Source organism: Nomia melanderi, chromosome 2, assembly GCF_051020985.1.
Source record: "Nomia melanderi isolate GNS246 chromosome 2, iyNomMela1, whole genome shotgun sequence".
Classification (NCBI taxonomy): Eukaryota; Metazoa; Arthropoda; class Insecta; order Hymenoptera; family Halictidae; genus Nomia; species Nomia melanderi.
This window is the reverse complement of record NC_135000.1, coordinates 9,816,331-9,835,990: the sequence shown is the minus strand read 5'-3', so window position 1 is coordinate 9,835,990 and position 19,660 is coordinate 9,816,331. Positions and strand designations below refer to the sequence as shown.

Here is a 19,660-nt window from a genome sequence, read left to right as displayed (position 1 = left end):
TAAGAAATTACTGTACATAGATATATAACACAAAAGGGAAAATGTAATATAAAAAAGCAATATCTTTAAGAATGTACTGGATTATTGGTTTCTTAAATACATTTTTTCACTTACAATTATATTAAAATTGTTCTCCTTCCCGTTAAAAAAAAAAGCCTGAATACCATCGATTTAAATAAGAACACAATCTTATGCTAAAATATACTTTTCAAAAATTGTTTACTGAATTCCACTGAAAAATTCAAAAGCTTAGTAAAGGAGCACGCCTAAGATAAAATCTAGTTGATCAACCATTGTGACGTGTCCCACTAGTAGACCTAAGAACACAAAATTGGAGATTCATTTGACGAGATGTTTGTATTCATACTTTTATAAATAATAAGAAATTTGTACAACTGTGTTTTGTTGTATATAACGACACCAGCGCCTCAAGCGGTATAACACATAACCCCGGCGTTATCCAACCTTTTTCAAGAATTCCAGGCTCTGGAAAGAATCGTTAAATCCTGTTTGTGTGAGCAAATCTGTATACATAACACTTTTCCAATTATTTTTCTCATAAAGCATTTTTTGTGAATGAAACATTTGTCATTATCATTTCGTATCTATCCAGAGGAGTAAAGAGACTCAAAAGTAATAATTTTTCTCGTAATTCTCAACCTTTCAACTTTTCTATCTAATAGTAAATTGACAGAAGGTATACAAAGAAAACGTCAAACTTTTGAAAGAGGTGCATTCTCTATGAATGCATCACATTAATGTCTATGAATTTATTTAAAAGATACATTAAAGTGACACAAATTCATAGAAATGTTATACACGATGCAAATACACACACACACACACACACAATCCTTACTTTTATATAAACAATTGAAAATAGAACATTTCTCAATAGAAAATTTCTATTTTCTACAAATTATATTAGCTGTACGATTTGTTCCATTGATTTAATTGAAATTTTTAGGTGAATCTAAAACATCTATAAATAATGATGCTACATAATGCAAATGTAAAGTTATGCAGACTTTGCGGCAAAGAAAAACTGCAAGGCACAGATTTATTTACAGATAAAATTAAAGGGACTGTTTTAATCTCTATTATAAACAAATATTTCTCAAAGGAGGTACGTTTAAGTGTCTATTGTATACATATATATTAAATTGATTTTAACCTGTGCTTTTGGCTAGGTAATGAACATTTCAAATTCTGATACATTCTCCAAATATGTTTGTATCGATTGCGAACAAAAAATTTGTACATTCGATGAGTTTTATATAATGGTAGCAAATGTACAGAAACAACTTGCTGCTCCGTCATTGGAAATTGATTTTACTGAGGTATTCGATGATTTATCATTATGTAAACTTATTTTTCAGAATGTAATTATTATTTGTTTGATTAATTTTCAGAGTATGCTATGTCAATTGAAAGCAAATGATACAGTATCGAAAAATCCTTTAGGAAAACAAGGTTCAAGAAAAAGCATATGTCCAATATGTGCTAAAAGCTTCAGGTGTCAGGCACATTTGAATAGACATAAACGGATTCACACAGGGCAACGACCGTTTATTTGTAATGTTCGTAAGAGAATAAATTCTTATATTTCAGTGGAATCAACTCAATATTAAATCACACGAAGAATTTAATTCATTAATATCGAAACATTGTTTTCAGATTTGTAGAATGTCTTTCAATCAGCAAGAAATATTGATGAAACATATAGAAAGGCACGAAGGGAAAAAACAATTTCAATGCGCGAATTGTCATCAATCGTTCCGTTATAAAGTATCATTGAAGTCTCATATGATAAACTTTCACATGGATGTGGAGAAGTCTGCTAATAATCAAAATTTACAAATAGGAAATAGTTCGTTTACTTGTTCAGACTGTGGTAAACAATTTGTAACAAAATATAAGCTACAGAGACATTCGCGGTGTCATACAGGAGAAAGACCTTATCATTGCAATTTTTGTATGAAAACATTTTCGCAAACTAGTAATTTGAAAATGCACCAGGTGAAGTATCATCAGTTACCCGGTTCTTTGACCGAACTGAGAGGGCAGATTCAATATACTAATCAGATAGTTAATTGTGATGTACCTGTAACATTAAATAATTATAATACGGTTAATATGTCTGAGACAGAATTGCAGAATACAATAAATGAAACGATAAATTCTACGGAACAGAGCGGTTCATACGTATCGAAGATTTATGAAAATCCGTTGTACATCGATGACGAAATTGAAACGATTTTAGATCGCGATCTTGATCAACTGGGACAAAGCAAATACTCTACTAACTTGCAGGACAAAGTATCTCTCTGCTTGAAACAACCGGAGACTCCGGAATTACTACACAGTTTACTGTACGATGATGGATAGTTCTAACTATTTACGCGATTTATCATTAAATGTCTGTTTCTAACAATATATGCATGTCCATTTCTATGAATTCTCATAATGATATACTAACATTTAGAACAAATATTAATGCACACAGCTTTACGTGTATAGTTTTAGAAAGCAGTACGAAAATCTGATTGTCAAAGATGTAATTGACAATCGATAAAATTATATATATAAAACATAATTTCCATCTTTCACTAGAACTTTATCAAAATACATATTATACATTTATAGATAGTATTTTTCCTAATTATTAATTATAAACGCAATAATGCATTTAAAAATGCCACATAATTTAAGTTTCTACGCCCCGCATATTGTTACAAAAATCTGTAAATAATCATATATTTTATATTTTTGTTGGTAAATAAATAATTATACGTATAAATTAAATGTACTTCGAGGAAGAGATTCATCGTCACTCTTATCTTTTTTTTCCTTCAATGTAGTATATTTTTACTTTCAAAAAAAGTAATATAGTAGTAATTGAGCAAGCATATGTACCATTCCAATAAAAAAAAAAGAAAGAAAAAAACAGATTGCCGTTACATGATCAACGAATAATAATATGAAATCAGACCGAAATTATTAATAATATATACAATGATTCTTATAAATATACAATAGATATATAATACATACAAAATCAATAGAGAATATTCAATTCCCCAGTATTGGTAGCGTAAACCAATCCTTGTCCAGGCCGTGGTACCCATCGAATGCAATTTAAACTTGAATTATTAGGGATCTGTCTGTTGTCCTGTAATAATTTTCGGATGAGCACAATTCCATCGGACGTCTGGTCCTCGTTTTGATTTTCCTTGTCTATCAATTGATAAATCAGAGCCATGGAAATCGGTTTCGTTCGATTAGGTTCCCATGCAAGACCCACCAACAAATGCTGTTGCGTTGGGGAAATCGACACAGAAACCGCAGATTCATTGTATATGTGCGTAGAATAAATTCTGTCCCCTAATGATTCCCATTGCAAACTGTAACCTTCTAAAAGAATCATGTCGCATCGGATGTACACGTGATTTGTATCAAATAATTAATCCAATTACCTATGAAAACTAAAAACTAACAAATTCAGTGGATTATTTACCTAAAATATTTTTCCAGTCGAGTCTACCACACGGGAACAGAGTCGTCAATAACTTTCCATCTGAAGAAATGTCTATGGTGGCATCATTGCGAATGTTACAATGTTGGACAACAATATTCTTCCTGTCTGAAATAGGTGAACATTAAAACATAAAGATTAAAAGTCCGTTCTATGTAGCGTACAAGGTACTAACAATTATAAATATCAGGTGTTTCCCCGTTAGAAAAGTCCCACGCTTGAACACGATGACTTTTAACTTCGAAAGCATTAAAAGGTCGACATACAGGCGCATAATCATCTGGTACATCTAAAAAAAGTATTTCGCAATTCATTTAATCCCATATTTTCGATAATAATATTTACAGTTACATTTTGGAAATTATTTTTTAACTTCAGTGGTACTCGCGTCGACATTTTTTATTCCTACTACGCCCAAAGAAAATGGGACGACATAAATCTAAGAAAATTCGTTGCAGAGCGCGAATTCTCTTCGTTAGGGAAAAAATGTTCTGTACTTGAATTCAGCGATAGACTTCTGAATTCGGTATTTTCGCTGGTCAATCCATTAGCGCTCCTATCATTCATTATTCGTCTTTTCCTGTCGAGCGGCTCACCTGAAAGTATACGGCTGCAAACCGAAAACTTCGTTTATAAACTCAATTAGAGACAGAATCGATACTTTGTCCATTAAATGAATATCTAGAAATTTGTTACTGATACCGTACATCAGAAAACGCAGAAAATTAAATGCTTAGTCTAAATGAACGTACCGCATATTCGCAATGCCTGTGATTAGTTTCCTTCCCAAATTATCAAATGCCACGTATCTATAATCCACAATATACAATGAAGTAATTACCGTCAGTCGGATAATAATAAATTTGATTGAATCAAGTATAACGAATGGAAATTTAGTAATCTACAATTTAGTCCAACACACCTTACTTTTTCTTCATGAGTTCTGGTAGTCGCTACATCGTAAGGTTCAGGCGCGGTCCAGTCCCAAAAATATAACGCGTTACATGTTGCTATAACAAGTAATCTTTTGGTCGGGTGAAAGGCAAGAGACGCTATGATTGTCTGATTTTCGGTATTCCAAACTTTGCTGCCATCCTATTTTGATCAAATGTATGGATTAATAATAACTATTGAAATATTTTCTTGGGCAAAGATATTTTTACAGTTAAATGAATACTAACGCTTAAATCCCAAACACGAACTTGACCGCCTAAACAACCGGAAGCTAAAATTTCACTGGAGGAAGGATGAAACGCGATGCACCACGGGGTACGTGGATGACCAGAAAGCGTTCTAATATGTTTCCCAGTTGTAACTTCGGTAATATAAACATTATGGTTCCCATGTGTTGATGCCATTTTGGTTCTGAAATTAAATTGTACGTACAGATTTACAGCACGATTTCTGGAACTTTTAAATTGTTACGTATAAAATCAGTTCTCACCCGTCAGGGCTGAAAACCATTAAAAACGTTGCTTTAGGAATCCCAGGTAATTCGCATTTCTATAAAAGAATCGATGTTAGCAAGATTTATAACTCCGATAGTAAAAAATACTTTTAGAGAAAAAAGATGCGCTTACCAATTCTTTATGATTCTTCAGAACAAGATTTGTTTCGGCTATTAATTCCAATTGCGCGCTAGGTTTATGTACCGTGCAAAATCCAAAGTCTCTGAGCATTAAATTGCGCAACACATTCTGCGATTTACTGCAATGGAGCAGTTCCAATCTTTTTTTGGCTTTCTCCATTGACCAAGATTGTCCTGTAATATTTGCAACTGTTGTTAGTGACACAATAAATGTTTGATAAAAGGAAAAGTCATACATGACACCTGTTGCAAACACACACAACTATACAATGAAACTTCATTCACACATGCTACAAATGCACAAGATTTGGAGTTCATTAGCGACAAATATTTAGATACATTGTAAAAAGATTATATTTATTATTTACTTGTTTATAATAAATCCGTATTCCCACACTTTTTCATTATCATCTTACGTATCGCAACTACTCCATTTTTACCGTATATTTACATTTTTTTGTCTTTTGCGTGTCGGCCAACGATAAACAGACATTACACACGATCCCAATGAAAATAATAGAGTTTAAAAATTGAGAAAATTTCAAAGACACCAACTGTTTGGTAGCTAACAGTTGCGAACGGTTACATACCTGAGGATGTTTTCGAATGAAATTGTCGACGTCGAAAAATATCAACCCTTCACGTCGAATGACTTGAATCGTCGCGAGCTTAGCGGGATAATTTCATTTCGAAATGTTCTCTTTCATCGAGCAATGCCAAACATTTCCCTCGCATCGGACATTGAACACAAAACACACGGTCGACGCTGTATACCTGTCGGTACGACGACACAGTGATCAATAAAACGGTAAACATTTGCGAACAAAATCCGTGAATCTTAGAAAAATATTAATAATTGTCCGCGTACCTGCGGACACGCCCACGTTAAATTAAAAACAATTTTCATACTCCAAACGTATCCACTCACGATTCGATAAAAGACTTTGTCCGCACTACCACAACGATACGAAAAGGCGCCAAGAAGCACTTGCTTCAATCGGATCTGTTCAACCGACCATGAACCTATCCAGGTCGACCGCGGGTAAAACTATGCTGAAAACGGCGGGAAAACTTACGTCACGGAAAATGGCGGCAAATAACATTCGTAATATGTCTGAAAAAAAGGGAATATTTTCACCTAACATTATATGTACAGTTTTTATTATTGTTATTAATAATAAATAAATCCGTCAAGATTTTATGTTTACAGATTTTCGTTTACTTCTGAACGTAGAATAGAATTTGAAATTCCTTTGCGGATTAATTATATCTTTGAGTCCTGTTCCACGGACTTTCGGTTAAACAGACTTTTGAAATTGGAGCGAAACACAACGGCACGTTTAGCCATGTGACTTATTTCCTATTAGTCCGTTTCATTTTGAATAGGGTTATAATTGTTCTTAATAGATTCACGTGAAATTTTTCCGATTATAGTTTTATTAGTCTTGTACTGTAGACACGCGGTATATTGTTTTTTACCCTGACTTGAATTGAATGACAAAAATTGATCTGAACTGTAATGAAATATATAATTGAATCGGTTGGAACAAGGAATTTAATAATAATTTTAATTGTTACCTTACAATTCATAATTTTCATTGAACTATTTCTGAAACAATGAAACAAATAAATATACGTGTATACATATAAAGAAGGATAAAGAAATAAAAAGAGCGAATATTTTAAACAACATGAAATTTGACTATAATTTTAGTATCTTCTTACTGCTACATCGAAAATAGTATACATATACCTTCATGTTACAAATTTAAATTATTTTGCTTGAAAATTCATTTTATGTTTTTTGTTTTTATGTACAATCGTAACATGTTCTTGTTTAAGACACGATTAAATTTTTCATATTAAACGAACATACATTATGCGCATTTCTCTTCGATCTCTCTTTCAACTAATAACAGTCAAACACACTCTTTCTATGACGGATCATTTAATGATCCAAAATACGAAGATTGCCAGAAACTATTTTGTTCTCTAAGATCGTGCCTGACGGGAGATCAATGCGTTCTCCGTGGTTTGCAATGATAATAACCGTTCCCTTCAGAGTTACACCTTTACCGAAAGTAACATCACCTGACACCGTCAAATGATCCAGCTCCAAAAGGTCTGGTATAGTTGGGAATCTGGTGAGAAACTCTTTGACCTGGAAAAGTTTTCCCCATTAATTAATCACGGATCGTTCATTCGAGAAGATTAATCAGAGTCGTATGAAATATGAGAAAAATAAACACCTTGGAGAAATGGTTACCGCCTAATTTTATAAGGGGTGTTGTGGGGAACATTCGTTGAGGACTCATTACTAAGGAACCATTGCGAAGAGTATACAAATTACTCATAACAAGCATTAAATCTGAGGTCTTTTTTACTGGCAAAAATCTGCTACGTGGAACATTTATACCTATAATACAGTTACAATATTACACGATAACAAAAATACAAATTAAAAGCTCTACAATTAATGTAAACCAGATTTCTTACCGATACTTCCATCGAATGATTTCATCGCAGCTCCCACAGCTGTTTCTAATTGAATAATGTTCAGGCCATTTGAGAAAGTCTTATTATTAACAATAATCTCCATGTTTAAAGAATTCGATTCAACTAGCCTCTCGATAGCTGCAAAATAATTGAATACACGTGAAAACTATCCGCTGTAAGATTAAACGAGGTGATACATACCGCTAAGCTTGATCCACAAATTATTCGTATTGAAGAACTTGAAAGTTTTCACAGACTTAAAGTCATCTACATGATCTTTTGGGACTTGTGCGATTTCAAGAAGGCGAAGCTTATCTTCATATTTAATTAGCGTTCCACCCTACGAATACGATATATAACGACAATAGAAAATAATAAGGAAAATACAAGTAAATAGTCTTTTGTATTTCAAAGTTCTAAACTCTTTGTCTTTACTGGGAAATTTGTTTACCTTGACATCAGCGCGAGTCTTATCGGTAACTTCCATAACGAATTCAAGGGGTGACGTTTCGCGTTTGTCCAATAATGATTTCAAAATTTTGAAGTCAACAGTTGCGCCAAGGTTATCAATGTTTGAAATGAAACAATACTCGCGACCCTGCGAAAACAATTCACGCAAAAGGATTACTATAAACAACTGGCTATTCTAACTTGTGTTACTATAAATTATTGGGAAAGAACGTACTTCTTTCAAAAATTTCTTCAGTAAACCTGAATTTCTGAAGCTTTCATAGAAATCTCCATGACCAGGAGGATACCATCTATGGACAAAGCATAAAAGTTCTTATCCATTACTGTGACACAATCGCTCAAGAGAAAAATATTTTTATTGTTATTCTTACGCTTCAATGTCTTCCGCAATATCAGTGTGTTTCGCAATCGGGAGTAAAGAATCTCTATTGATGCGAGGATAACAGCTTTGATTAAACGTATAAATATCAACATCTATCCCTTTGTACTTCCTGATAATTCGTTGCGTATCATCATCGGTATTAAAAGAATCCATTAAAATCAGAGGTACATTGGCATTATAAGTTTTGTTCAAATACTGTTTACAGACAAAATCAACGATTAAATTTCTATTTACTGAACAGGAAGATCATTTTAATCGTCAATAACATTTGACCGTGTACAGGTTACATAAATTACCTCGATCTGCTGAACAGTAAGATCAAGAAATGTGAGTCCGTTACGAACAGCTATCACAGACTTTGGTCCATGGCATCCCATACTAGTTCCCAGTCCACCATTCAATTTAATAACAACCAATTTATTTAGAAGGGCTCTGGCTTCTTCTCCGTCCGGGGTTGGCAAAATATTGTAATCTTTTATCTGCAATGTTGTTCAAGTTATATTTGACTGAGTGCCTTTTATCCGTATTATCACAACGATAGTCACAGTTACGATTTAACCACTTCACTGATTCAATCAAAGCTGAATATACACTATGTGCAATCAGAATTTCTCAAAAGAAAAAGAGAAACGTAGGTTCCACTAGCTCACCGCGTCTTCTGGAAGTTTCTGTATGCGATCCCATTCTAGCGATGGACCTTCCTCTTGGAGGAAACGTTGGAACAACTCAGTGAATCCGTTGAAATTGCGCTGCAGATCCTCCTTCAGTTCCCCTGGAGGCGTAGTGTCCAGAAGCTTTTCTAATTCCTGTTGCAGCTCGATCAGGGCATCCCGCTTGGTCCTCTCACGAAATGCCTGTGTATCTGAGGGACTGCGTTGATGACCACGTGCCTGCGGATTTATTTACCAGGGGGCAGTAGAATAAAAATGATAAATACCTTTCCCTTTGGAGAGTAACGTCGCCCCACCATTGCCGCAGTTTAATTTTGTGAAATTGTGCATGGTGACGGTTTATCGTTTAATTCGTTTTCTTTTCGTTTCTTTCAATCTCTATCGGAGGAAAAGAAAATTTTTGGTCAAACTCGAGGCGAATCAAGCGAATCGAGCGAATCAACGACTCCCTGTCCCCTGAATCATTCTAAACGTTGCTCCGGTTGCGATTCTTTTTTTTACTTCGCCGTTTCTATAGCTTTTCCTTTGTTTTCCATAGAGCGAACACGTTAAATAAATTCGAATTGAAATGAAAAATTTTAAAAATAAATAAATCAAATAAAAATAAACGATCTCGAAGATCTAGAAAATGAACAATAATTTCGTTGTATTCAATTGTACATTTTCCATATTTAATATATTTAATATAAACAATACTCTAAACGGACCAGCAGATTTGCATAACGATTAAGCAATGATTCCTCTGAGGGACATTGCTCGTCACCCGTGCCTATCTCTTTCGAACCGACTCGAGATAACGAGTTCGTCGAAAAAGAATTTTCCAATTTTCCATACAATTACAGATTAGTCGACGGAGGAGTGTTTCCTCCCCCCTACTTTTATCCGCGACGATAACAACGGACGGAGAAATACTAGAGAAATATTTAGATACCCTATCATCATCGCGCATGCAGCAAATAGTAATTAATCTCAGCGAACGAAACAGATCGTTATTAACGCTAGAACTACCGAGCATTTAATGCGATTAATATGCTCCCAGAAAAATTCTAACAACAGATTATTTCCAGTTTCTTCAGGCATTCATTATGGTACCGAAATGAAACCATTTTCAAAATCATTTCGAATATTCGATGCTTCGAAGACACGAATCATTGCTAAACAAAAGAATCGAAACCAGTCATTCCGACTAGTTCTAGTGTTAATATTATCAGCATTAACGACAATAGCGATAACGATACAACAACGACGACGACGATGACGATGACAATTGAAATAAAGTCTAGAATTTCTATCGTATCTGGATTGTTTTTCAACCGAACTATCAGGAAATAACGCGAATTCACACTGGCCTGCGTGCAGACTCGATCATCGCTGATAATGGCCGTGACCAGCAATTTTCTATTTACTCGACGAGTGCCTTTAATAATTACAAGGAATCCCGAGACAGACGTGCTCGTGACAATACGATTTCCATGGGAAATATAACGGTCTTGAAAATTACTTAATTCTGCTGCGCGAAGCTGCCGCGAACAACCGTGATAAGATACTTGACACAGGAACTGCCGGACAAATGGAAACGACCCGTTTTATATGATTTATCTGATGACTGTTCGAATCACCGGTCGTTTCTCCTTTTCAAATTCTATTCTTGAACAGCGATTAACTTCGGTGCTCGCTTAGTTGATTATTCAAATCCGAATAAACGTATAAATATATTCTGTACAGTGTTTAAACATTGTATTATATATTTCGAGCAACATCGACAAACGTTTCAAGAAATCTCGAGGGGTGATTTCAACCCTCCGTTAATGCTAGAACTAGAGGTCAGGATCGGCCATTCCTGACTGCTTCCTCGGCTATCGTCCAATGATTTAAAACGACAAACAATTCGGAGAGATCACTAGAGAAATCGCTTCGGTAACAAACTAAATTGTAAATCGGAAATCTCGGAAAGTTTCGAAAAATTCTTATCCATTTCAATTCCAAAAACTACAGATCCCCAACGTTTCCCACGCGTTCCCGCGGTTGCAAGCGCGAAGTATTTCCTCGTAGCATTAAAACCGAATTGCGTCACCCAACGAAATCTAACCAGCGTTACAAAAACGAGCCGAAAGATCGTTCGTTTAACACTCGATTCATTTACCGTACAGTTCGTCCTATCCTTGAGAAACCGACGTTCCTTTGAATCTTTGAAATTACAAGTTTAACCCTTCGAACTCTGTTATAACATGAAACATTTTAAAGAACCTTAAAGAAACTACCCTAAAATTATTCGATTTCCCACTAAGAAAGAAAATCGAAGATCGAAGAAACGTTATATCTCTAATTTTCGCTGAGAATACTATAAAAATTAGTTGCAGTTAGATTACAAAACAACCCGGAGTGCTAAGGGTTAAGTGTCATCGATGTTTATAAAATTCAACGTAAGCGAACGTTTACAACGAGGGAATCTATCGTTAAACGTGCGATCTCGAATCGTCCATCGAAACGATCTGCACGGAGACGAAGCTCGAACCGATGCCCTCGATGACTCGATCGGATCTCCGTCCAAGTGGTGCGGTCGATCGAGCCAATAAATCCGTGACTCTCCGAACATCGATCGACCTAGAGTCCGACGAAGAAGACACACCGTCGCGAACTCGATCGAAACTCGATCCACGTTCGCGGCGAGTCCCTGAATTCTAACGATTCCCTAACGCGATCACCGCGAGACCGGAAACAGCTGAAAATCTACCTAAGCTCGCGGCGAACACTGATTCACGGGGGCCGTCAGGCAGCCGATCACTCCGCGTGACTGGTGTGCGTGTCACGGCACCAGCAGCTACGAACAGCAGCGTGTGTCTCCGCGCGAGCCAGCGAGGAGACTCTGAAGAGTGGACTATCGGCCGGCACTGTGTTCTAGCCAATTGATTGCCCCGTATTATCAGGCCCCGGCCGGCCTTCGGCAGCTCTCTTGCTTTTATCATAACCGGGCAACGTGACTTCGCAATCGTCGCTTCGCGTCGCGTCGCGTCGCATCGCGTAGCGTTCTCGGTTATTTATCGGAGACGATTCGCGGGATCGCGTTCAACGGCGGGGTCAAACGGCCGCAGGCGTTAGGATGGATCCCTTTTCGGACCGTGTGGTCCTCGCGGCTCTTAGGAGATCGATGATAGCGCGTTCAGCGATGCGTCGATCGGTAGCGACTGACGCTACTCGATGATTATCGCTAGAACTACCGAGCATTTAACCCTTTGCACTCGATTGGTGCATCAAAATTGTAAAATTTCCTATTTAACATTATGTCTTGAGTAATCTGTAATTATTTTGTGAATAGATTCCTCGTTAAGTTAGTTGAAAGAAATGTGATCTGTATCTCATCAGAATAAATTGAATATTTCTAGTGAGAAATTTTTCGATTAACTAATTTTTTGATTATTAATACGATTAACCCTTTGCACTCGATTGGTGCGTCAAAATTGTAAAATTTCGTATTTAACACATTGCGTACTGGTAACGAGAAATCTCGTTTTTATATAAAGACACTTAGCTATGCGACTTCGCTAATTACCACAGCACTGAATAAAATATAAAATTCGATTCGAATCGATTATCTATTTAAAATAGATTACATAACAATATGATATCTGAGTTTCTCTATGTATAGTGTTATAAGTTGATCTCAATGAAAATTGCCATCTGCGCAATTCAGTTTTCTGAAAATTAGCCGGTACGCAATGTGTTGACATTATGTCCTGAGTAATCTGTAATTATTTTTTAAATAGATTAGTTAGTTGAAAGAAATGTCATCTGTATCTCATCAAAATAAATTGAATGTTTCTAGTGAGAAATTTTTCGAGTGCAAAGGGTTAATACGATTAACCCTTTGTACTCCGTTGGCTCTGCTATAGAGACATAATTTGTATCGCAGATGTCACGTTACGTTAATCTCAAGTTGTAAAATTCTTCTTCCTGTTCGAATATGGGAAATCGACGGAACGTATTAAAAGACGTGAATATTCTCTATAAAAATGAACTATCAAGGCATTCGAAATGTTCGGAGTGCAAAGGGTTAACCCTCTGCGGACGAAGATTCTTCGAAATGTGCGAGACCTCCGGCAGATGAAGTTCAATTATATATCGATCGCTTAAATAATAGAAAAAAAGGTAATTATACACTGATCTCTTGCTGTTTGAGTAATTGAATCATTCGTTTGCCACTTACTTTTCCAAACATGGACATTTCGTCTCGCCGAAATGTCGATATCCGTCTGCAAAGGGTTAAGCGAATTTTCTCGAGCACTGAACGAAAGTAGTCTCCATCGACTATAATACTTTTCCTTCGAATTATTCAGTTTTAGTTTTGTTGTCGCACGCTTAGAACTGGAACAACGTAATGCTATTGAAAATTTAGTAACGTGCAAGATGATCGATGCGAATTTTCTCGAGCACTGAACGAAAGTAGTCTCCATCGACTACAATACTTTTCCTTCGAATTATTCAGTTTTAGTTTTGTTGTCGCACGCTTAGAACTGGAACAATGTAATGCTATTGAAAATTTAGTAACGTGTAAGACGACCGATGCGAAATGAAAATGTTTCACCGTTTTCCCAAGCAACGAATAAAAGTAGTCCATCGGTTCGTAGAATCGGATGAAGCTTGTTCGTTTCTTTTCCTTCGAATTATTCATTCTTAGTTTCGTTATCGCACGCTTACAACTGGAACAATGTAACGATCGTGCTGTTTGAAGTTTGTCTTTCTCAAAACAGAAAAGCGTTAGACCGTTTCCGAATTGAAACGAAAGCGCGCGTGATAAGAATGCAGCCGTTGAGATTTCAATTAGTTGTTCAATTCATGAATCGAAGAATTTAGGAATGCGTTGGTTTCAGCCATTCGGTGGTTCTGCTAATTTCTAATATTTGCAATTGGATTCGCTGACTAATTTGCTATTGACACGTTGAATGTCATAGGGGTCACCGGTGACCAGCCAAATCGAATTATTACAGTTCACTCGGTTAATCCTTTGCACTCGAAAGTTTCTCAATGGAAATATTCAACATTTTCTGACGAGATACAGGTGATATTGTTTGAAACTAATTTAACGATAATTCATAGACAAATTAAGCAACAGAGGTATTTCATTTAAATACTTCACGTAGCAATGGAAACTTCTATTTGAAATATTAAATGTTCAACTCGATAGTTTTGTTGTATCGAATCATGTGAGTCACCTCTCGAGTGCAAAGGTTTAAACTATGATTATTCGAAGAACACAACAATAACAATGCAATCCGATCGAATGATTGAATATTATATCTTTAACAATTTATTTCGCTCTACGAACTGGTGCGTCAATTTAATTGTTAATTGTCGGTTCTAAATTTGTCGAATTCAATTGAACATTTTCGCGAGTCCAACTGGATATTATGGGAAACGAGGTTAATTAGATCTCGCACCGCCATGATAGTCACCGGTGACCGTAGCTTCCAAGTCACTCGATGACGATCCCAACGAGAAGATCATTTATGGGAAGAAATAAGAATCCCCTAACGCTACATTCTCAACCCTTTGCACTCTGCAGGCTGCAATATTGCACCAGTTATAATATAAAATATTTTAATGAATCTTAAAGAAATTACCCTAAAATTATTCGATTTTCCCCACATCGAAATTTCGCACTAAGGAAAATAAAAGAAATGTTATAGTATTTTTGATTTTCGCTAGGAATACTACAAAAATTAGTTGCAGTTATTATTAGTTTTCTTAAAATTCAATATTAAATTTTCTATAATCTACCAACACACGGAACATCGAAATAAACTAGTTCTGTCGCTTAATTTACACAAGGTATCTCTTTATGTTAGTTGTAAAACATATCATTGATATTTCATCGGGAAATAATGAATAGTTAAGTCTCGGTGATCTTAATGATCTAAGATCACTGAGTCTCGAGTAATCTGTCGATACGTGAAACGTGGAAATAAAATATACCATTGTTCCCATTATTTTTCCAACAGATCCCTCGTTAAGTTATTTAAAAAAAAAACTATCATCTGTATCCGATAAAAATAAACCGAATATTTCTAGCGACAAATTTCTCGAGTGCAAAGGGTCAACACGTTAAACGCCATGTCAGCCACTGGTGACTGACGCTTCTGAATGACTAAAAAACAATCGTAACATACAAGACAACCGATGCGAAATAAAAATGTTTAATAAGGCAACTAAGTTGATAACAGTGTAACGCAAACGTTGCAACGCCAAACAATTCATAAGTATTCCTACTTTTCTTTGCTACAAAAGACAAACTCTATGGGAAAACGCTTAAGATTTTCGTGGCGCTTAACGTGTTAACAATTCTATCTCGATATCATCGAACAACGACGCGCCGGAGACCAAGGTATCTTTCTGTAATTGCGTCTGATACAGCTGCGGACGGAATAATACCATTGAATCGTTAATCATCATCAGTCGGATCTATGAACTTTTTCGAAGAGAGGGACTCTGGTGTGTTCCGTGGCCTACGTTCTAGCCGTTCGACGAGATAAAACAGTGGTTCGTTTAGTCTCGAATTTCATAAACCGAACCGATCTCGATTCAGGAGGTTATCAATCCTCGGAAATTTAGAAATTTAGATTATGATGGATTCACGTGTAATCGCGAATACGCGACGTTATTTCGTTATATCTTCCGAGGAATATTACTCTCATATATACACACGTATATATACATACATATATATATACATATATGCATAACCTACAATGCCATGCATACATAGCTACATACGTAAGTAATTGGCGCGCAAAATATCTCCGAATCTAATCTGCGAACAAGAAATTCATTTCACGATATCAATTTATCTGTTTCTTTTTTCGTGTTGTTTTTTCAACGAATACACCGGCTCGATCGTTGAATTTCGTTGGCCGAATTCCGTTGGTCGTATAAGTAATTAAATGTATCAACATACCGCATTAAATTTGAATTATTTCCTCCTATCTTGCCGTCTATGTGTAAAACGACGAACATTTATGTATGCGTGCACGTACAAGTGGCTGGCGAAGAGACACACGCACGCCTCGCTCATGTATGTTTACCGATGGAAGCAGCTTCGACAGTCAAATGAAGTGTAACTGGAGACTGGCTTACGTAATAACAATCTAACGATACGACATTAAATCGTTATGCTTCGCAAATGAAGAAACTCTTGCACAGTTATTTCAATAAAGAAACATCTTTCCTCGGTTCAATGTTTTCCTTTTCTTTTTCTTCTTTTTTAATCTTTCTCTCTCGCATTTCTTACGGACCACTTTTAGAATCTTATATATTTTTACTCTAATATCTCTGTTTCTTCGGAGATTAGAATATCATTATTTTCTCGCGACTTTTAATTTCGTACTTCAGACACGTAGCATCGGTTAGTTAGGTTAAGTTATTTTTCTTTTCGACCGGTGCTGATATTAATATATAGACAATTAACGTTTATACAATAATAATAGTAGTAGTAGTAATAATAATAATAATAATAATAATAATAATAATAATAATAATAATAACGTTTAAATATTATCAGTTGATATATTAAAACGTACCGCCGTGGCATCCAGTAATTGACAGATTAATTTTCGATCGTTAATATCGCGTATCGTGCATCGCGAATCGTTCGATGTATTATTTCTGCAATTTTAGCTTTAGAATCCTATTTTTAGTGGACAGATAACCTTCTGTTCTAAAGAGTATTACATATACACGCGCACGATACAATACATACAGCGCGGCGGCATGAATAAGATATTTATTTATGAATTGACTATGTTTAATATTTACATAACCATCTCCGCGCCATTGAACTAAATGTTTCAGGAAGAAACCACTTGAACGAAATAATTTATATCATTTTTAGAAACCGTAGAATGAATCACGACAATATCCCATCGATCGCAGAAACACGGTCTTAATAACGTATTGTTCACAAAAGGATGCGTAACCTGAATAAAGATGGGAAATAAATTACATGTGTGGAGACGGGCGAGGATGGGGGGAGGGGGAGTGGTAGGATTAACATAAATAATGCATTATTTGTAATGCGTCGATCGAAATGGTGTTCGACGTTGTTTGAAAATCTCGAGTATTTAAAACGTCAAGTATCCAAAAAATAAAAATATACCGACAACGTGGATCGTTCAATTCTGCTGATATCATTCAGATAACATAAGACCCGATAAGAAATGTAATGACACTTTACCTTTCTGTCATCTACCACTTGCAGCATCGTTATCGGTTGCTTAGGTCCACCGCGATTTGCTTCCTAACGTGCTCGACTTTTGTAACCTGGCAAAGGTTACCAAAAGGTAAAGCTTCTTCGTTTTGGATCCAAGCCACCGTGTTTGGATTTTGCTTGTACACCTACTACATAGAACAGTTGTGTACTCAATCCGCGGATCCCGTGGCTCCTAAGATAGTACAGACACGTGTACATCCTGAATATGCAAGATGAACATGCGTATTTAATTATACAGATGTGTATATAATATATATTTAATTGCAAAATTACAATATAAAATGTGACTTTGAATAAATATCGACAACCAAATCGTACGACGTGTAAAGACGTAAAAGTTAATTTTACTGTTTTCTTACTTGGTACTTGTACGAGCTTGACAATTATTACGATAATTCTGGAGGGAAAAAAGACGGTAAAATTTGATTAACAATCGTGCAATTTACAATGATGTACGAGAGACAATTGGCAACGCGAACGTAGCGCCATCTATTTGCGACTAAACGAAACGGTTAAACGTTCTGGATCCTTCTTGGCGGGTACTGAGAAAGAATGGCGTCGTAGAGGAATTTTCGCAGCATTTTGAAAATAATAGAAGAAGAAGTGAAATAATACTGTGAGAGATACATTTTCGATCGATTTTACAACGATTAATGCGAGAGCTGGATAATTGTTCGAAACATTGTTTTGAAGAGAGATCGTTAAAGATGGCGGAAGTATCTGTAAACACCGACGGAGATGCGTGTTCTCCAGCTAAGAAAGCTAAATTGGAAACGGAAAATACATCTGAAAATGTGAACAATTTATACGACGTTGATATTTGTTTGTCTAATTTTGAGGTAACGAAAATATTAGATAACAATAACTCGAGAAAACAGATATGCGTTCAAGGTGTTTTCAAAGGACACGAGGGTCCAAGCATTATTATCTTTGAAAAATCGCAATTTTCAGACGATCCGCTGTCTTTGCAAAAACAGTTGTTTAATAAAGAGACAACGCTAGAAAAGCTTTACAGTAATGATATTTATGGGAATTACAACTGTACGTCGTTTAAAGACAGCAATGGTACGTTGTGAATTCGTATCGATAACATTCGCATTCTCTTGTTTACTTATCGAATACCTCCATGTTATTTAAGGTTTACATATGAGACTGATACATCCTGCGACACAGAAGCATATCGACAAATTTAAGAAGAAGGAATTGCATATCGTAGATGAAACTTATGAAATTTATAAGAAAGTTACTCTACCGCATATAGAATCAAATAATTTCTCTTTACAGGTGTGTAAAATCGGGAAACAAATTTGTTGAACAACACTGTATATACTTTTTCATAGAGCAGAAGTATTATATATGAATTTGTATGAAATTTTTAGTGGGTATATAATATTCTAGAGCATAAAGCGGAACAAGAAAATATCATATACGAGGATAAAGACGAGAAGATTGGATTCGTATTGGTGAATGATTTAAAATGGAACGGCGAGAGAAACACTTTGAAATTAATAGCTCTCCCATTTCAAAGAATTCAATCTATGAGAGAGCTGAACGCGTCTCACCTTCCGTTGTTAAAAAATATTAGGGATGCTGGGATCAAGGTGATCTCTAAAAAATTCAATGTACCTGCTTCTCAACTTAGAATATATTTCCACTATCAACCGTCTTATTATCATCTTCACGTGCATTTTTCATATTTAATGTTTGAAACTCCAGGTACAGTACTTTCTATAAGTTTCATTCAGTATATATATATATATACTTATGATAATTCTTAATTATCATTACCGATACTTTGAATATTTTTTTTGTGTAGGTATATACGTAGAAAAAGCACATCTTTTATCCATGGTTATAAGAAATCTCGAATTGATGCCCGACTATTATACGAAAGCTGTGCTTTCATTCGTGGTCGTTGCGGGTGATCCGTTATACAATAAATATCTAGAAGAAGGAATTTTGGCCAAACAAGAATCAGAATCTAACGAGGTGAAAAGTAGCTAGGAGCAGCTAGGAAAGAGAATATACATTCAAATGATATATATATTTTGTATATGTTAATACATGAGAAGAAAGACAATGCATATTGGCATTATAAAAACAAACATTTGAAAATTCCTATTTATGATCCTTGTAACCTTGCATCGTGTAATGATTGTATATGTAAATATGCATTGTTATTCTTGTATGCAAAGTAAATAAATGTCGTGCACCTCTGTATCAAAAAATTATCTGTGTTATCCTTAAACCAATAACA

At 35.5% G+C, this 19,660-nt stretch overlaps 4 protein-coding genes across 16 annotated transcripts; 2 read left to right on the top strand and 2 right to left on the bottom strand.

The window, feature by feature from the left end:
• Positions 1 to 114: 114 nt before the first annotated feature.
• On the bottom strand, positions 115 to 6,239 carry LOC116425820 (activating molecule in BECN1-regulated autophagy protein 1A). 5 transcript variants are annotated; one of them, XM_076364402.1, is made up of 12 exons: positions 5,992 to 6,239; positions 5,714 to 5,897; positions 5,492 to 5,584; positions 5,116 to 5,297; positions 4,980 to 5,038; positions 4,717 to 4,900; positions 4,458 to 4,630; positions 4,288 to 4,344; positions 4,033 to 4,145; positions 3,711 to 3,824; positions 3,518 to 3,643; positions 115 to 3,414 (listed from the first exon to the last, which is right to left on the bottom strand). In XM_076364402.1, exons 4-12 carry the CDS (start codon positions 5,281 to 5,283, stop codon positions 3,059 to 3,061), a joined length of 1,350 nt encoding a protein of 449 aa, XP_076220517.1. In that variant the 5' UTR covers positions 5,284 to 5,297; positions 5,492 to 5,584; positions 5,714 to 5,897; positions 5,992 to 6,239; the 3' UTR covers positions 115 to 3,058. The 5 variants fall into 5 exon arrangements, with proteins under 5 accessions (XP_076220517.1, XP_031829854.1, XP_031829856.1 ...); XM_031973994.2 differs by lacking the exon at positions 5,492 to 5,584 and having other exon boundaries at positions 115 to 2,742; positions 3,055 to 3,414; positions 5,992 to 6,227; XM_031973996.2 differs by lacking the exon at positions 5,492 to 5,584 and having other exon boundaries at positions 115 to 2,104; positions 3,055 to 3,414; positions 5,992 to 6,227.
• LOC116425821 (uncharacterized) lies at positions 979 to 2,963 on the top strand. The gene is made up of 4 exons (XM_031974001.2): positions 979 to 1,126; positions 1,191 to 1,340; positions 1,413 to 1,580; positions 1,678 to 2,963. Exons 1-4 carry the CDS (start codon positions 992 to 994, stop codon positions 2,386 to 2,388), a joined length of 1,164 nt encoding a protein of 387 aa, XP_031829861.1. The 5' UTR covers positions 979 to 991; the 3' UTR covers positions 2,389 to 2,963.
• A 564-nt stretch (positions 6,240 to 6,803) lies between the features above and the next one.
• On the bottom strand, positions 6,804 to 17,913 carry UGP (UDP-glucose pyrophosphorylase). 9 transcript variants are annotated; one of them, XM_031973988.2, is made up of 12 exons: positions 17,763 to 17,913; positions 17,368 to 17,575; positions 9,410 to 9,521; positions 9,123 to 9,334; positions 8,769 to 8,951; positions 8,462 to 8,667; positions 8,305 to 8,380; positions 8,071 to 8,217; positions 7,821 to 7,959; positions 7,620 to 7,757; positions 7,373 to 7,539; positions 6,804 to 7,284 (listed from the first exon to the last, which is right to left on the bottom strand). In XM_031973988.2, the coding sequence occupies exons 3-12, from the start codon at positions 9,471 to 9,473 to the stop codon at positions 7,072 to 7,074; spliced, it is 1,545 nt and encodes a 514-aa protein (XP_031829848.1). In that variant the 5' UTR covers positions 9,474 to 9,521; positions 17,368 to 17,575; positions 17,763 to 17,913; the 3' UTR covers positions 6,804 to 7,071. The 9 variants fall into 9 exon arrangements, with proteins under 9 accessions (XP_031829848.1, XP_031829850.1, XP_031829852.1 ...); XM_031973990.2 differs by lacking the exons at positions 17,368 to 17,575; positions 17,763 to 17,913 and adding exons at positions 9,851 to 10,054; positions 11,878 to 12,091; XM_031973992.2 differs by lacking the exon at positions 9,410 to 9,521 and having other exon boundaries at positions 9,123 to 9,362.
• On the top strand, positions 17,908 to 19,631 carry Dcps (Decapping enzyme, scavenger). The gene is made up of 4 exons (XM_031974002.2): positions 17,908 to 18,468; positions 18,542 to 18,687; positions 18,783 to 19,119; positions 19,220 to 19,631. The coding sequence occupies exons 1-4, from the start codon at positions 18,057 to 18,059 to the stop codon at positions 19,405 to 19,407; spliced, it is 1,083 nt and encodes a 360-aa protein (XP_031829862.1). The 5' UTR covers positions 17,908 to 18,056; the 3' UTR covers positions 19,408 to 19,631.
• The last annotated feature ends 29 nt before the right edge of the window (positions 19,632 to 19,660 follow it).

Coding starts and splice junctions, on each gene's coding strand:
- LOC116425820 (XM_076364402.1), bottom strand. CDS start 5,283: ATGGAGAAAGCCAAAAAAAGATTGGAACTGCTCCATTGCAGTAAATCG. Junction 4,631..4,716: donor TTCGTGTTTGGGATTTAAGC/GTTAGTATTCAT, acceptor TGATCAAAATAG/GATGGCAGCAAAGTTTGGAA. Junction 3,415..3,517: donor CGACTGGAAAAATATTTTAG/GTAAATAATCCA, acceptor TGATTCTTTTAG/AAGGTTACAGTTTGCAATGG.
- UGP (XM_031973988.2), bottom strand. CDS start 9,473: ATGCACAATTTCACAAAATTAAACTGCGGCAATGGTGGGGCGACGTTA. Junction 7,758..7,820: donor TTTGTGGATCAAGCTTAGCG/GTATGTATCACC, acceptor ATTATTTTGCAG/CTATCGAGAGGCTAGTTGAA. Junction 7,285..7,372: donor GCGGTAACCATTTCTCCAAG/GTGTTTATTTTT, acceptor AAACTTTTCCAG/GTCAAAGAGTTTCTCACCAG.
- LOC116425821 (XM_031974001.2), top strand. CDS start 992: ATGATGCTACATAATGCAAATGTAAAGTTATGCAGACTTTGCGGCAAA. Junction 1,127..1,190: donor ACAAATATTTCTCAAAGGAG/GTACGTTTAAGT, acceptor GCTTTTGGCTAG/GTAATGAACATTTCAAATTC. Junction 1,581..1,677: donor AACGACCGTTTATTTGTAAT/GTTCGTAAGAGA, acceptor CATTGTTTTCAG/ATTTGTAGAATGTCTTTCAA.
- Dcps (XM_031974002.2), top strand. CDS start 18,057: ATGCGAGAGCTGGATAATTGTTCGAAACATTGTTTTGAAGAGAGATCG. Junction 18,469..18,541: donor GTCGTTTAAAGACAGCAATG/GTACGTTGTGAA, acceptor ATGTTATTTAAG/GTTTACATATGAGACTGATA. Junction 18,688..18,782: donor CAAATAATTTCTCTTTACAG/GTGTGTAAAATC, acceptor TGAAATTTTTAG/TGGGTATATAATATTCTAGA.